The 16446-nt window shown below is 32.5% G+C and overlaps 2 protein-coding genes across 3 annotated transcripts; one reads left to right on the top strand and one right to left on the bottom strand.

The window, feature by feature from the left end:
* Positions 1-2049: 2049 nt before the first annotated feature.
* LOC106771237 (protein IQ-DOMAIN 14) lies at positions 2050-4667 on the top strand. 2 transcript variants are annotated; one of them, XM_014657180.2, is made up of 4 exons: positions 2050-2846; positions 3028-3261; positions 3630-4275; positions 4465-4667. In XM_014657180.2, the coding sequence occupies exons 1-3, from the start codon at positions 2430-2432 to the stop codon at positions 4266-4268; spliced, it is 1290 nt and encodes a 429-aa protein (XP_014512666.1). In that variant the 5' UTR covers positions 2050-2429; the 3' UTR covers positions 4269-4275; positions 4465-4667. The 2 variants fall into 2 exon arrangements, with proteins under 2 accessions (XP_014512666.1, XP_014512665.1); XM_014657179.2 differs by having other exon boundaries at positions 2052-2846; positions 3630-4667.
* A 1685-nt stretch (positions 4668-6352) lies between these two features.
* On the bottom strand, positions 6353-13473 carry LOC106769600 (serine/threonine-protein phosphatase 5). The gene is made up of 8 exons (XM_014655284.2): positions 13193-13473; positions 12271-12364; positions 12134-12184; positions 11852-12025; positions 9071-9247; positions 8625-8744; positions 7260-7393; positions 6353-6855 (listed from the first exon to the last, which is right to left on the bottom strand). The coding sequence occupies exons 1-8, from the start codon at positions 13336-13338 to the stop codon at positions 6798-6800; spliced, it is 954 nt and encodes a 317-aa protein (XP_014510770.1). The 5' UTR covers positions 13339-13473; the 3' UTR covers positions 6353-6797.
* Positions 13474-16446: the final 2973 nt, after the last annotated feature.

Here is a 16446-nt window from a genome sequence, read left to right on the forward strand (position 1 = left end):
GAAATAATAACACATATCATATTGTTAAAAAATTGTTAAAGAAAATTATTAAAATATAATTGTTGATTTAAAAATAGAGAATAAGGTAAGTGAATGGACCAAATCCCTATGTTTTTGTTTCTCAATGAAATTGAAGAGCTTAATGATCATAAAACATAGCATGTGATTGCCAACAAATTATTTGTTTAATCAAAGATGTATATACAATTTATGTAACAACACAAATCACAAATCATGGGACCCTTTTTCCTATTTAAATTCATACCCATGTGCTTCAACAAACTTGTCCTTTTCTCTCCCATTTTATTCTCCACCGACTCCATTTTCAACTTCTTTTTCTGCATTCCACCATAATACAAAATATCACTCTATTTCTTTCTTACCCTTTTATGTATATCTAATCATATATATATACTAAGCTAAACTTTCTTTCTCACAAAAATGCATTCATTATTACAACCTAAATCTTATCTTTTTTCTTTGTCTTAATGCACTTTGATACAAAAAGAGTTAAAGTGCATGGAGCATTCAATATGATATGAGAGACTTTTGGTTACCCAAACTAATTAATCTAGCCATTTAAAAGCTTAGGTACTCATGGGTGGTCCTCACTTGTATCTTAAAAATTTAATTTTAACATAAAGTGATTCAACTCTATGTTGACAAAATCACTTCCACTTTGCTAGTTGTTGTGGGAATTTCGGAGCCAACAAGATGAAGTCAAGAGTTTCCTCTTATGGGGACATGAGAGAATAAATTTACAACTCTTTTTTTTCACATATTTTAAATGTGAAATATTAAGCACATTTTTTGGGAATCAAATTTTATAGTATTACCTACATTATAAAATATTAAAAAAAAGAAAAGATAAAATTTTATCTAGAAAGATGTTGAAATTCATAATTCTCCATCATCATTAAGCAATGACCCAGGAAACCTGTAACACATTCTGCCAAAAGAGAGCATGAAAGCTCTTGAATCCATGCAATCTTATTGGATTTAGGAATATAATGAAAAGAAAAAAGTTGCTTTACTTTTCACAATGCATTACCATGTCATGGGAAGGTAATTAGGTTAAGAAAAAAACAAATGGATAAATTGCAATTTTGTTCTCTTCTAATTTTTTTGTTCAAAATTTTGTAGAAATCTTTCGTACACACATTAATTTCCTTATTGAGAAGATATACGCTGTCATAGATCAAGTTTTCACATATCTATTGTTGATACCATTCCAGAAAATAATAATGATACTCTGATAACATTATTTTTATTATATTTTAACATTATTTATGTATCATTTTATGATTGATCTAAAATTACTCTACAATCAATAATAATAATCATAAAAATTCTACAGACCAATCACAAAATGACATGTAAATGATGTTAAATTTTTGTCAAGAAAATATTGTCAAAATGTCATCATCTTTCTAAAAAATGTTAAAATAATATTTTATATGTATATAAATTTATATCTATTTATTGTTTTATTCAATGATAGGTTTTGTTTGTATCTAATAGATTTTATTCTTCAATTTTTAAAAAAAGTTTAGAATTCTTTATTTAATTTTTATGATATTTTAAACAAATAGGTTAAGTATAGGATTGAATAGAAATAGAAAACACATGGAAGATTAAGAATTAGGTAAGAAAAAAATTGAAAAGTGAGAGAAATAGAGAAAAATGACAAGTTTACCATTTAGCTATAAAGAAACACATGTTTGAATGGTGATAGTAGGAGTTGTATTTTTTCCATGGTTGAATATGGACCTTAAAAATGGACCCTAGCCAATAAAACCATTGTACTCAAGAATGAGTATTTTAGAAGGATTCTGCCAGTTGTTGTTGACGTACTTTTCACATGCTTTCTGATCCAACCCATTTCTCCTTAACCGACAACTCAATTCACCAAACCACACATTGCAACCGAGGAATTCACCAAGAGTTTTTACAATAACTGCTAGTAATTTTGATCTTTAACTGATTAACGGCAGACATGATCATCATTCATGAAACTCTTTTAGATTGCAGAATAAAATTGAAGTTAAAAACTGATTTTTTACTGATATTAACTTATCCCAAGAGCTAAAGCATTACACATTCCTTATTTATCTGTGTAAGTCTTGTGATTGGTGGCAATGGATCTGTATGAGTAGTGTTAAGGAGGTGGCCGTTGGCCTATCATTGAAGCTGCTTCTGTGCTTCTCCTTATGTAAGCAGAGGAGTTACCCAGTTACGTGGAGAGGGACCCAATTATGCACTGAAAGAGATAGTTGTGATGGAATAAGTTGAGGGGGCTGAGCTAAATTTAGCATCAGATGGGGACCATGGTATTGAAAGCAACATGTCAATAACAGATGTGAATAAATCTTGCATTTCATTTTGTTACTTTCTTCAGAGTTTTTTATGCTATTCATGTTTTGAAAGAGATGGGGAGGACAGGCAAATGGCTCAGGAACTTGTTGACAGGGAAGAGAGACAGAGAAAAAGAGAAGGAAAAATGTAGTACAAACCTGTGTCTGTTAAATGGAACAACAGAGAATCCAACAACTCCTGCTTCTTCAACAACAACAACAACAACCACCAAGGAGAAAAGAAGGTGGAGTTTCAGGAGATCATCAGCTTCCAGGGAACTGAATCTTGCAGAATCTGGTGTTACTTCCTCTGTGACAGTGCAAACTACCACCACAGATGCTGAGAATGATCAAAGGAAACATGACACTGTGGTGGCTCTGGTGCCTGCTGATGCTGCTATCATCTGCTTGACTCCTGATTCCCATATATCGTCAACAAGTATTGAAGAGGCTGCAGCCATTAAAATTCAGTCAGTTTTTCGGTCCTACTTGGTATGTTATGTCATTTGTTCACTTTATTCTGCATATATTTCAGAAAACAGGAGACGATGAAAACAAGAAATGAAAACAGAAACTTTTTTTCTCAGACCAGATAGGCTAATATTGGACTTTGTTTGTAGAGAACTGATACTGGTATGTGCGTGTGACTAATACTTGAATGTTTCTGCAATAGGCAAGAAAGGCACTGTGTGCTCTTAGAGGACTAGTGAAGTTGCAGGCACTGGTGAGGGGTCATTTGGTGAGAAAACAGGCTAGGGAGACACTAAGATGCATGCAGGCTTTGGTCGTAGCACAAGCCAGAGCTCGTGCTCAGAGGGCAAGGATCGTGTCAGAAGGAAAAGTTGATCAAAACCTTTCACCCTACAGAATGACCCCAGAGGACAACTTCTTCATGCACATGTATAATGTTAGTTCAATAGCTGCTGCCAAGTAACTACCTTTCAAATTGCAGAAGCATGGTTTGTTTTAAAATTTTACATGAAAAATTTCTGATAAACATTGGTCTTTTCTGCCTAAGGTAGAGAGAAAATGATAAACTTTCATTTTGAATTAACTGGAAAACACCTTGTAGCACATATAAACGAAAACAGACTTAGTACTATTCAAATCATGCAAGACACAATATACAGTTGCTTCTTTTATGCGAAGAATATCTTACAATGGTGAATTTGGAAACTAAATTAATTTAGTCTGGCCAGACAAAAAGAAAAGGAAGGAAAATAACAATAAGCTCTTCTGTTTGATTGATATAGAATGTGCTGTTTGTTCATCTAGGAAATGGAAAGTGGTTTGGAATTGGAAGAGAATGCCAAGATTGTTGAGATGGCTGTTTGCGAATCCAAAGCTAACTCCAGAGGCAGAAACAGCTCTGCAAATCGAGAACTTTCTGATCACAGATTTTCTACATATTACTCATCAAATGGTTCATACTCAAAGGAGGAAAACTACAATGCATCACCTGCACCATCAACACTGACAGAATTGAGTCCGAGAGCATACAGTGGTCATTTTGAGGATTGTTCCTTCAGCACAGCACAAAGCAGTCCCTATTACAACAACACAAGGCTACCTTTTTCCTTCCCTAAACCAGCCTACACAGAAGCCATGTCCTATGACTACCCTTTGTTTCCAAACTACATGGCCAACACAGAATCATCAAGGGCCAAAGCCAGATCACAGAGTGCACCAAAGGCAAGGCCAGATTCTGTTGAGAGGCAGCCAAGCCGGAGAAGGGCTTCAATGGAAGGGAGAAATGTCCCAAAGCCAGTCAGGATGCAGAGGTCATCTTCTCATGTTGGTGTCACTGCTCAAAACTACCAATATCCTTGGTCAATAAAGCTTGACAGGTCCATAGTCAGTGAGTGTGGCTCTACAAGCACAGTCCTCACAAACTCTAATTACTACTGCACATGATCCTGATGTGAGTACTGCTACTAACCAATCTCATGTGACATGTTCTCACCACAAAACTGAATTGATAGAGCAACACAAAAACAACTCAAAGCAACCATGTCTATCAACAAAATAGTCTTGCATAAAGGCTAGGTCATGTCACTTAGTTTTGTTAATACTGTTTCATCTGATAAGGTTTCACTATTGCTTGTTTTAGCTGCAGCCTCATGGACTTTCCACTGCAACAGAGTACCCCTTTTGCAGCAAGTTCATCTTTTAGACTCTGCATTTACAAATTAAGGGTCCTAGCTTGCAAGGATTTTCCTTTCTTTATTTTTGAGTGAAGTTCAAAGTTTGAAGAGTGTCTTCTTGTATCTACTGTCATCTTGATTACACTACGACTTCGAGAACACATTTTAACTGTTTGTGAACTGTGTATAAATTTTGCAAAGTCGGATATTTCCTAACAGCAATTGTATTTGGAAATTACTCTTTATAATTATAATTATAAACATAGTTTGAAAGTCTTTCAACTTAACACTAAATTAAAACTTTCTATTTGTTTGAAACTTCTATATATTTTAGTTTCCATATTTACAAGATGAATAGATATAATTATTTTAATTTAACAATATGAATTTTTTTAAAATGTATTCTTAAAGTAGAACGTATCAAATGGTATAAATTACTCAAATATCAATGTAAAGCACGGTTTAACACATCAAAATATTTTACACAGTTAAGTTAAAAAGATTATATCTATTATTTTTAAAGTTTAAGAATCAAATTATATCAAAATTTTAAATAAATACGAATCTCAATTTTATATGAAAGGTTAAAAGCTAAAAATATATTTAAATTTAAATATCAAAATATCATAAGTAAAATAGAAGAGAAGTAGCATGCACTTTATATGTTTCAATGTCTTGTTCTAAACTTGAAGCTATTTAGGAGATAAGATTAAATCTTATGCAGAAGTGTTGTCATTAACACTTTATTTAGTATAAACAACCATATTAAATATATAAAATTTTAAATTTAATCAATGATTTATGTGGTCAAATCAAATCATTAACTCCTTAATCCAATACCTCAATTGGTTGAATTACTAATCCAATTATAATAACATTAATAAGTAGGTCATCTAAGGGTTTTGTCTTTTGAAATAACACTAAAATACATTTATTGAAAAGTGCATATATCTCCACGCTATAAGAAACATTTTAAAAAATTAAAATACTCTTTAAAATGAATTTTAAGATTATGGAGTGAACGAGAATTAGAAAAAAATATTATCTTTTTTACTTAGGAATGACTACGATTAAGACTATCCGAGTTTGATTATATTTATTTGAAAAGTAAAAATTTACATTTATAATCTTTATTAACACTCACTCGTATTTATTTTTCATGGTATCTCTATACTCGCTCACATATTTAATAAATATCTTTAACAAAACTTATAAATTAAAAAGAAAATAAAAATAACGAAAAAGTTAAAAGAAAATAGTACAATTGCATAAACTTCAATATACAATATCGAAAAAGTTAAATTTATTTTAATAATTTATAAAAATATATAAAATATGGTTTATACCAATGAAGAATCTACCTAGTAATAGAGTATCTTTCCATATTATTTGAGACTATTAACGGATAACAGAAAGACCAAACCGTGAAATTCTACAAAGTAAGCATAATAGTTTAGTGTTGAGAAACTTGTACCATGTTTTTTGCTTCTCTGATAATTCTCCTAGTAATGTTTTCATTGAGTGACCCACATGAATGTTCTTTTGTAATCACTAGTCAAGAACATGATCCACTTTTGCTGGGACCTCATTTAAGCCAAAATAAATGACAAAACTGGATGTTGACAGACATGCTTCCTAAATAAATGTCTATCTTATATATTGTAGGGCACCTGAATATCTCATTTATATGGAGAAAATAGAACTTTTTAACTATACAATAATACTTAATACCAGAAAAATATTTCTGTTCAAAATTTGAATAACCTGAGTGATTATGTTCAATATGATACTATGAAAGAACGTTCTTTCAATACTACTATGAATAGACCATTTTATTCTACAAACGAAAGAGGATACATAAATAAATAGTTTATCTAAATTTGGACATCCAACATCAAACTCAATATTCNTATCTGAACCACAAAAGTTACATATAAAATANCTATGCTACCTGCTTGAATACTTGCCTTGTCAAAATATAAAAGTACAAACAAACTAAAGGCCAAAGCTTCCAAACCAGAAGAACAGAAAGCCAATTGTGAAAAAAAGTANCAAAAGTGCAACTCCTTGATGGCTTGGATAACTTTAAATAATTAATAAATAATATATGGATCTAACAAAATTATGAAACACACAAGCTTGCAAGCAATTGCCACATCCCAAGAACACAAACAAAAACATCACCAAATTCCATCTGTATTTGTTGAACAAGCAAATCTTCAAGTGAGCCTGTCATTTCTACCTTACGAAATAAATATACACCAAGCACTAGTGAAGTACACTAAGATCAGGGCATCTTTTATTTGAATAACCGGGGAAGAACTTCATNAACACCAATGTCCAAAACCTCTGGATCCCTGAAAATATCAAACAATGTAGTTATAATTTGTTAATCTCCAACAGCAGTAGGGCTTGACCTATTAAAAGTTACAATTTAAAAATAAGAACTTAAAATAAGGATGAAATTTTGAGGAAAATGGCAACGCGCTTATGAAATAAAATAGTTTTATGTTGTCATCCAATAACAAATTCTTATAGTCTTGTTTGGACAAACTTCTCCATAAACACTACCAACCTAGTGGATAGGAAGTGGTAAAAATAGGACAAGAGAATAAAGTTGATAAGAAACAATTATTATAAGCATATATATCCTCATATTTCCCAAAAATAACACTTGATACTTGCAATATCACTCCCATAGATTGNTACAAAACTTATATTCACGTAAATAAGTGTATGCAAGAGATAATAGGAGAGAAACCTGCACAACGTCTGTCCCTTTTCGTTTGAACTAGGTATGAAAAAGAGCTTTCGCAGAGAGGGTGACTCAAACTGCACAAAGAAACCGTCACTGTGTGCATGTTTCCACTTTCTTGATCCTTGGCCCTTCCAGACCTGCATGAATAGAATAGAATTAATAGATTCTGCAGTAGTCATTTAGAATTCGCAATTCTAAAATACACACGGAATTGAGGTTGGAGGCCGATCTGTCAGAAAATGAACATTGACTAGATAGATTTACATGTTCAAGAAGTATGACATTAACATGTGGTTGGCCAATTAATGCACCAGTACAGCCCCAAAAAGAATTGCGTGGAGAGGATGGCTGAGACAAATTTAATGAGAAACACCTAAAAAAGTCCTTCATATAAACTACCACACAAGAACTTGGATTTGCAAAAAAGAAAATGGTATCATAAGGTCAATGTAGTCAGAATCCCACCATGAACCTCTAATTTTGTATTAACCTGAACAGCCCAAAAGGAGAGAAATTGAAAAAAAAATAAAGGGAAAGGAGATGGGATGGAAAGGCAAGTACAAAGCTAGTGACTAGCTGATAACTTACATGTAGGATTCCATGGGAACTTTAAACTATAATAAGAAATAGTATTGAAAATGAAGTGATAAGCTAAAAGAAGAAGCGCATCTTTGAAGGGAAGCCTCATTTTATGTCTTATACCCGTTTTGTCTTTTTAAAAGACACACCCTTGATGAGTCACTACATCATCGTTATTGATGTAATGAGCTCGTCAGTGAACAAAAACCATTTTTCCTATTGAGACTACCAGGTCAAGCTTGCCAAGTATTTGACAATCCTCTTTGAGCAACAAAGATCTATTGTATCAAAACGCAAATTTAACTAAACATAAGCCATTTGGATGGGAGACATCCCTTCAGTTCAGTCCTTCCGCTACCATCTCCATGTGTTGTGTGGCCATGCCTAGAGTATGTAATGTATAAAAAAAATTAATGGTATCAAGTGCCCCGATTCTTTAACTACAAGAATGAAACTACAGACCTTTACCTATTTACTTTTCACGTAGTGCTACACCACTGAATTTGAAACACCAAAGGGCATGAATGCATCTGAATTAACTCATATTGGGCCCACCTAAAATGATAGGTCGATCAGCTTAGGCATTTTGGTAGGTGCAAATTTACACACCTTGCAACCTAGGAATGAATTTATGACTTCTCTTCACTTTCCCTGTTGAAGATGTGATATGCCTCAAAACTACCCCTTAACCTTGTAATAAAACTTCCCATTTAACTTGAACTTCTTAACCATTTACAGCATCTGATGTGGAAGTTTGAATCCTCAATGCTTTAAGAAATCAGAAATTACCTGTGGGTAAGCAATAATGCTTTTGGGAGTTACCAAGCAGGCTGCTTTGGAGAAAGATTCCTCTGCGTACTGCCTAAGAAATGAAAAGCAGTTGCTGTGCGTATGTGGTGATTCAAAGGCCTGCCAAATAAGATGAGAAAAATAAAATTATTAAAACTCATAATAGCATACAGGGAAGGTTTAAGAGTTGATAATCATAAGTGAACAACAAAAGCCAGCAAAATAAGCATGAATACTGAGCATAAAGTTCATATATAAGATATCCAAGAAGGAACCACAATTATAATTGCACAAAGATTTAACAAGAAAATGCATACTGTTGGAAATACTGTTGGAAGTCTCACTTCGACTACAAATAAGACAATTCATAATATATAAATGGATGCAAACCTCTTCTTATATGGAGAAAGTAAACTCTAGCATACTTATCAATATTCAATACATACCTTGTCAATATTCACAACTGGGGCATACTTATCGGTCTGTGTCTTTTCCTTATCCAGAAGAAAGTAAACTCTAGCATCCACTGAAGATGTTTCATGCCATGATTTTACAGCATTCTCTATAGTCTCAACAAGGAATGAGAACAAATCTTTCCCGCATTCCGATCCATACTTTCCAGCCTGTACGAAGGAGATTATTTAATCCTCACAGGGGAAATTTTAAAATGATGCATGATTATATGGAGAAACAAATTATTTCACATCCATTAATAAATATTAATAACATGAAATATAAGTTAAAGGGAACAGAAAAAATAAAACATCTAGAAACCAAGAAGTAGAAGGAAATAGATATTTTTCCATCAATTTCAGTTCATTTTTTCAGTTGTTTTTCTGTCTGAGAACCTGAGTCTCTGCTGTTCATTCAGTTGAAATTGGATGTATTAATGCATTATTCAATTTTGAATGTGTTGATATCTACAGCTTATTGTCATAAATTTCTAGCAGCACCAAGGATGTAGACATTCTGAGTCCCACATTCGTTCAGACATGGGAGACAGGAAGTAAGAGGTAAAATGTGAGATCACAACACAAAATGGAAGATCTAAAATGGGGGCATATAAAGTGAGTATGGAAAGAGTTAATTTTACTCATACAATAAAATACAACCATACAGAAATATTCAAAATTATTGCTAGAATAGAGACCCTTGACACCCCAATGCTTTAACAAAAGACTAGGTCTTATCTCACAGATACACAAGTTTTTGATGTTTTACAATGTCTTAGAAAATCACTAGACATTTCAGGAACTTCATAATTATACTTTGAATAAACTCAAATTCTCCCAAAAAATGTGTCCTTATCATTAAATTGAACAAAAAAATGAATTTCCTAGGAAAGATACAGCATACTAAATCAAGAACATAACATTTTATCTAAGAAAGAAGCCTATAGGAGCAGAGATTTGAGCAGCACAATCAAAGATTAAAATTTTTTCAGACAAGAGATTTGAAGAAAAAATACTTGGGAATTAGCTCGAACAGGCTAGTAAAGAAGAATTAGGCAGTAAAACATTGAATATAAACAGTTGAAAAGGACAGTGAAACTCGTGGCTCTTTTGTTAAGGATTAAGGACCAGTCTCCTGTTCATGAGATAAACTAATATATAAATTAACATGCTTTTATTAACACTCAATGGGGACCTCATTGGAGATTTCGTTTTAAAGATAAACCAATAGTCTGCCTGATCATGAATAAATGCTGCATTGAGAAAGGTTTTTTTTTTGGTTGATTTTTTTATTTGAAAAAAATTACTTAGAGTAGAAAACTTAGTTTAATCATCCTTCTTGTCTGTTTATGAATATTTTATGCTTGATCATCCAATTTGGTTGTTAGGTTAAGATTAGCATACACACATACAAACACTATAATGGACATAATCAGATTTAGTGTTTTGCAAAACCAATATAAGTTTAACAAACATTTGTCATCCTTCAATTTGATTTCCTACTTGTGAAGAAGTTTAGAATCAAAAGCTGTTACATTATTTGTTTCTTCTAAGTTCCAACTCCACCAATTGACTTCCTTTTTTATTCATAGACGAAGAATTTATTAAAAAAGGAGAAAGATGCAAAAATAGAGGATAAGACATCCATAAGGGAAAAGGACAACAAAGTAAAAACTTTAAGAGCAAAAGGGGAAAAGACCAAGAATATTGCAACAATGCATGCTAATTTCTCTGAAGATCCAACAATATTGCATATATTGGTATTTATTTATTAATCCTTTTGCTGCTAATAAATTTATATTATTTAGAGTTTATAGTCACTTTTGATTGCTTGCATTCAGCTTGTGAGATGTTACACCCATTACCACACCAGAGATCACAGATATTTGAAGGCTTTTGTGGCAGTGACTCTGAACAGCATCTAAAAGCCATTTTGTCCCCCATTTCTGTGTTGTCATACCTGTTTTTTAGAGTATTATTTTATTATCTCTATCTTTCTTCATCAGAGGTGTAATGGTTTTGGAAACCCATGTTTGAAACTCTTTCCCACAGACCCCAACAACCTTCCGTCCTTTGATGCAATCCCTCCAACCCACAGATTCCTAACATGGTTCAGGCCAAGCCCCACAACCATTGATCTAATGCACACTTACCCTGTTCAGCCAGTCCTCTATAGCATGATTCAGTTTTCACATAAGTATTTTCTTTCTAACACAGGTCTTACCTTCGCCCTTCTTGTTGTGGCATTGCCACTCAACATTTTGTTTCATTATCATTGATTTGTATATTTAGGTATAAAACTGAGACTTCTGAATACTAATTTTGAATATATCCCAAATTTTGAATTGTTACTTTTATTTTTTAACTATTTTAAGGGTAGTCCAACATATGTAATTCGTATTTTAAAATCTTCAAAGTAGTGGTCATCCCACTATGTGATACCTCACTATAGTGATTTTATGGTCAGCCACTCTGTGCTGTTATTTGGGATTGTTAACTATGAGGTTAGCCTACACGGGGATAGCTATACACTGAATTTGATAATTTTGACTCGATTTAAGAATATACATTATTCCAAAACTTCTGTTTCTACCTCTGTGTATTCCTTCTCCCTTTTTGTCTCTCTTCTTGATACCTGATTCCCTTCTCTTTCTCCCATACCCTTTCCAAATCATATATGTGTGTGTATTAATTAATTAATGCAAAAGAAAAGATGAGAAAGCACATAATTTTTTACCACTCCTAGTTAAAGATTGGGAATACATGGATACTAACCATTTCAGATTTCAATGTGTCTAAATGTTTGGCCACGTCAACATTGGATCTCATATTCTCCACTTCTTGGGCTCGCTTGCTATCTTTCACCAGTTGGTTCAACCTCTTTATCTTTCTTAATACTTCTTGACTTTGCGAGTTATACTGCAATGCTATCTGAAAGGCAGCTAAAGCCTACAAACAAATATTCACACAAGCATACACAATAAGAATAAAACCCTAAACCGAAGCAGAAAAAATAGCTTCCAATTAAATTTAAGCAATAAGCTATTGAATACATACATCATCGTATCGTTTCATGGCTTCCAATATGCTTCCCTTCCTGAAATATCCCTGGAAATGTATTCAAGCAGCATCATTCCAAAATGTATTACAAAGGTGCAGACACTCAAATATTAACAAATTAGATAAACATTTACCTTCTCCCATTGGGGTTTTAATTTGATTGTCATCTCTGCATCATCTAGAGCTTTATTAAGCTTATCCAATTGCAGCAATGCTGCAGCACGATTACTGGAAGCCACCAAATAAACAGAAGAAACTACATCAGGAATCAAGATAAGGTTCATGCATTGAGTTCACACAATATCTGACATGAGAAAAATGTTGATCCAAGCTACTAAATTTATATAAGAAAGAAAAAGCCAGTAACTTCTAAGTGCCACGCAACACATTTCTAGAATGGCCTATATTATTAATTAATAGTTATTTCTAACAATATGCCCTCTTCTGACATGATATATGATTAGAAGCTGAATTATAGTGTGTGACAATCAACAAATACTGATATCAAATGAAAAGTAAACATCAAAAAAGATACCTAGTTAACCATTCAAAGAGAATTTTTTTCTACTTCCAGAAACAAAACAAAAAATTGAAACTCGGTATATTCCACTCACTTGCTTCCTCAGTGTCAAACAGACCATGAAGCTCAGTATATTCCGCTCAGCTAACCAACATAGTTAACTGAAAGAAACCTGAAAAGGGAGTCTTTTTTTCCTATTTAAGAGCTTCAGCTTAAGCCTTAAGCGTCGATCTAACTCCAATCCAAACAACACACATGGTCATGCCAAACTGTCACTAAAAGACTAAATTTCTGAAACTCTGATAATATACTGGCAATAAAAACTGACACCTCAGTCTATATAAAAACCGAAAACCCCAACTAAAATAATAATGATAACAAAAGAAAAGAAGAAACCCTTTCGTGATTTCAAGGGAAACAAAATAAACAAGAGAGAAAAGCAGAGCTGAAGCAAATTTTGAAACCCACAATCGAAAAATTTTGAACAATGACACCCAAATGGAAAAGAGGTGAAAGTTTTGAAAGAAAAAAGGTACCTATAGAGAGTAGGGTTAGAAGGGTCTTGCTTGATGGCTTGAGTGTAGAGTGCAGCAGCTTTGAGATACTTTCCTGACTTGAAAAACTCGTTGCCCTGATCCTTCAGAGACATTTCCGAACCTGAACCTTCTTTGGTTTCCGCCATTGATGATATTTTTCGTCTTAACCTTAAAATCTGTGATTCTGGTTCCTAAAGGATGTCTGTAGGGTTTACCACGAAGATGTTTGTTCCTTCCAAAACAGTTTTCTTTGGTTTTTAGATGCTTGTGTTTCATACTAAAAAATAGGCTAAATTGCACCCTTCCCATCTTGTCTTACTTTTATTATATTTAACTTGTAATCTTATCTTTTAAGAAATAATTTTAATTTTTTTATGTTTTAAATGTGTTTAATATTGTTACTTTATCAGTTTAAAATAAAAATATTTTTTTAACATTGGTTAAAAATTTAATATTTTTTACAATAATTTTTTACATGTTAAAAATGTGATAATTAATTTAACCTTTCTTTTATATTTTACTTGAGGCTGAAATTCAGATTCTTTACCCGTGTGAATAAATAACGTAGAGATTTTTCTTTTAATAATCATAATTTATTTACCTAAGTGTTCTTTTACCTCTCTATTATTTTTTTTTATTTTAAAAATAATTTACATTTTTTCATTATTTTTTTTTATTCCACAATACCATACATCTTTTCATTATTCTTAACTATCTTTCTCTTTATCTCTCTGCATTAATGAGCATTCGTGACTCATTAATGAGCATCCGTGACTTAGATTTGAACTTGTGATATATTGTAAAATATAAAGTTCAGAATAAACTTCAATATTATTGTTTCTACCATTACCATTTTATAAACTTAAAAGTTAGATGCAAATACAAAATAGTAAATAAGATTAATCTCACTAGAAATTCCTATTTTTGTCCAAAATCTTAAATAGGTCCATTTAGCATTGTGATTCAGTTTTTTTTTTTTTTTAAATTGCATAGCTAATAGAAAATTCATGAGGGGCAAACTTGGAAGGATAAAATTATAAGTGTTGTGACCTTTAATTGGGGAAAAAAAATTGGGGGAAATCGCGTTCACTGTTAGGGTTGGTATTATTAGGATTTCTTTAAAGGTGAAATCATGTTCCTTATTCGATTGCAAGCGACAGGGTTCCTTCTTCTGAAATCACATAAATCTTATCCCATTAGAGTTTCTTTGAATTTCTTTGAAGGGAAGAATCACATTCTTTAATCCGACATTTTGCTAATAAGATTTATGTTATTTCAATGCTACCAAGATTAATCAAGCATTACTAACAATAGAAAATAGATATATACTCCTCAACATCAAACATCAAGGAAAGAGAAGCAGAATCAGACGCATTTCCATAATAGAAAATAGAAGCAAATTTTCTCTCTATCGAACAATAACTCTCCTTCAATCTGAATAATGATGTTTGTTGTAGCTACCTTCAATCTCAAGACCATCTTCCACCTATATCAAACACAATGAACGAACCAAATCATAAATCCCATGCCATTTCATTCGAAACTGTTCCTCTAGCTCAATCTCAATCTCTTGCTCAACTTGTAACCCATCAGTAGCACCTGATTTTCTCCCTGGCTGAGAGGGTGCTCAAAGGAGTTTTACAGCAACAACGTCTCGATGATGACCCTGCTTTTAGGTCGCGCTTGCTTTTAGGCCGCGCTGAATCGGGGTGAGAGGAGGACTTTGACGCTGCAACTGGTGGCGTCCTGGCTTGTGGCTCACGGCGGTCGGTGTTGTTTTCGAACCGAGAGGGGTTCTCCCTCGCTAGCGAAGAAAAAAAGCAGAGAAGATCCGGCTTCTTGGATGGCACTGCCTCCAACGGTGAACAACGATGATGGTAACTTCTTGGGCGGCGACCGACAATGGCTGGTCTCACCAGTGATAGGAAGTATGCGTCTCAGGGATCGTTTTCCTTCGAGCACGAGAAGAGCAAAAGGGATTTTGACGTCATGGCTGGCCATGGGTCCGACGGTGAGCGGTGGAATTGACAACGGCTTTGGTGATGACTCGCGACGGCCGGTTCGACGGCGGTGACAGTGGGCAGGCGGAGGAGATTCTGGAATTCATTATCCATCTCTTCGAATTGGGATTTTCCCCCTTGAACCCTAAGAACCCTAATTTTTGTTTTGTTTCAGTTTCATATCAATTAACTTAAAATTTTTTATCTTTCCATTTTGCCCAATTTAACGACAAGTCTCTAATTGAATTTAATTTACACTAATAAGGACCCAATTGATACGCTAAAAAAGAAAAGGGATCTATTTAAGATTTTGGACAAAAATGTGGACTTCTCATGAGATTAAACATAATAATATTAATAGTAAATAATAATATATTATTATTATTATATACTAACTTTATAAGACGAAAGAACTGAATAAATTCCAAATCTTTAACAAATAATTTTTCTTTTATATTTTGAGTATTTAATAATATTTTATATTATTTATCTAATAAATTAAATACTTTATTCAAGTTATTTGAGTCAAACATGTCGGGTTAAATTATAGATATTAAATGTAAAAAAAACACACACACACACACACACACACATATATATATATATATATATATATATAAACATTTTTCTAGAAATTTAGAACAAAATTTTACTATTTATTAAGTAATGTGAAGAAAAAAAAATATTGAATAATGAAAATAAGATTGAATCAAACTTATTTAAGGGAATATATCACAAATTCAAATATGAGTGATGTAAATGTTCCATTAATAGAGAGAGAGAAAGAAAAATATTATTGAGGATAATGGAGATGTAGAGTATTTTTGAAATAAAAAAAATTAGTAGAAAAGTATAATTTATTTTTGGAATAAAGAAAAATAACGAAAAAGTACAGAAAGGGGTAGAGGAAGCAACACCCTTTACTTAATTTCCAAATCAAATTAAAGATTTGAATTGCTCAATTACTAATTTAAACTAAAAAGTTATTTATATCACTCACAAGAAATTAGTCTAAATATCAAATGAAGAAATAATGCGAAGTATGAAAATATAAGGTAACATTTCGCATTAGTTCCTCGGCCACGATCCACCATAATCAATTCATCAAATTAAAAATTTCCACTTTTAATTTTTTTTATTTTGTATATTTAGCACAATTATTAACATTTTTACTTTATTTGTAAGCTCTTATTTATAATTTTAATTTGAATTGACTTTTTGAGGAAAAAAACTAATTAAAAGGAATGAAGTATT

This window comes from Vigna radiata, chromosome 8 (genome assembly GCF_000741045.1).
Source record: "Vigna radiata var. radiata cultivar VC1973A chromosome 8, Vradiata_ver6, whole genome shotgun sequence".
Taxonomy (NCBI): Eukaryota; Viridiplantae; Streptophyta; class Magnoliopsida; order Fabales; family Fabaceae; genus Vigna; species Vigna radiata.

What these genes read in the sequence shown, in the direction of transcription:
- LOC106771237 (XM_014657180.2), top strand. Translation starts at nt 2,430, where the DNA reads ATGGGGAGGACAGGCAAATGGCTCAGGAACTTGTTGACAGGGAAGAGA. An exon ending in CAGTTTTTCGGTCCTACTTG is followed by an intron (nt 2,847 to 3,027) that starts GTATGTTATGTC and finishes TTTCTGCAATAG; the next exon opens with GCAAGAAAGGCACTGTGTGC. An exon ending in TCTTCATGCACATGTATAAT is followed by an intron (nt 3,262 to 3,629) that starts GTTAGTTCAATA and finishes TTGTTCATCTAG; the next exon opens with GAAATGGAAAGTGGTTTGGA.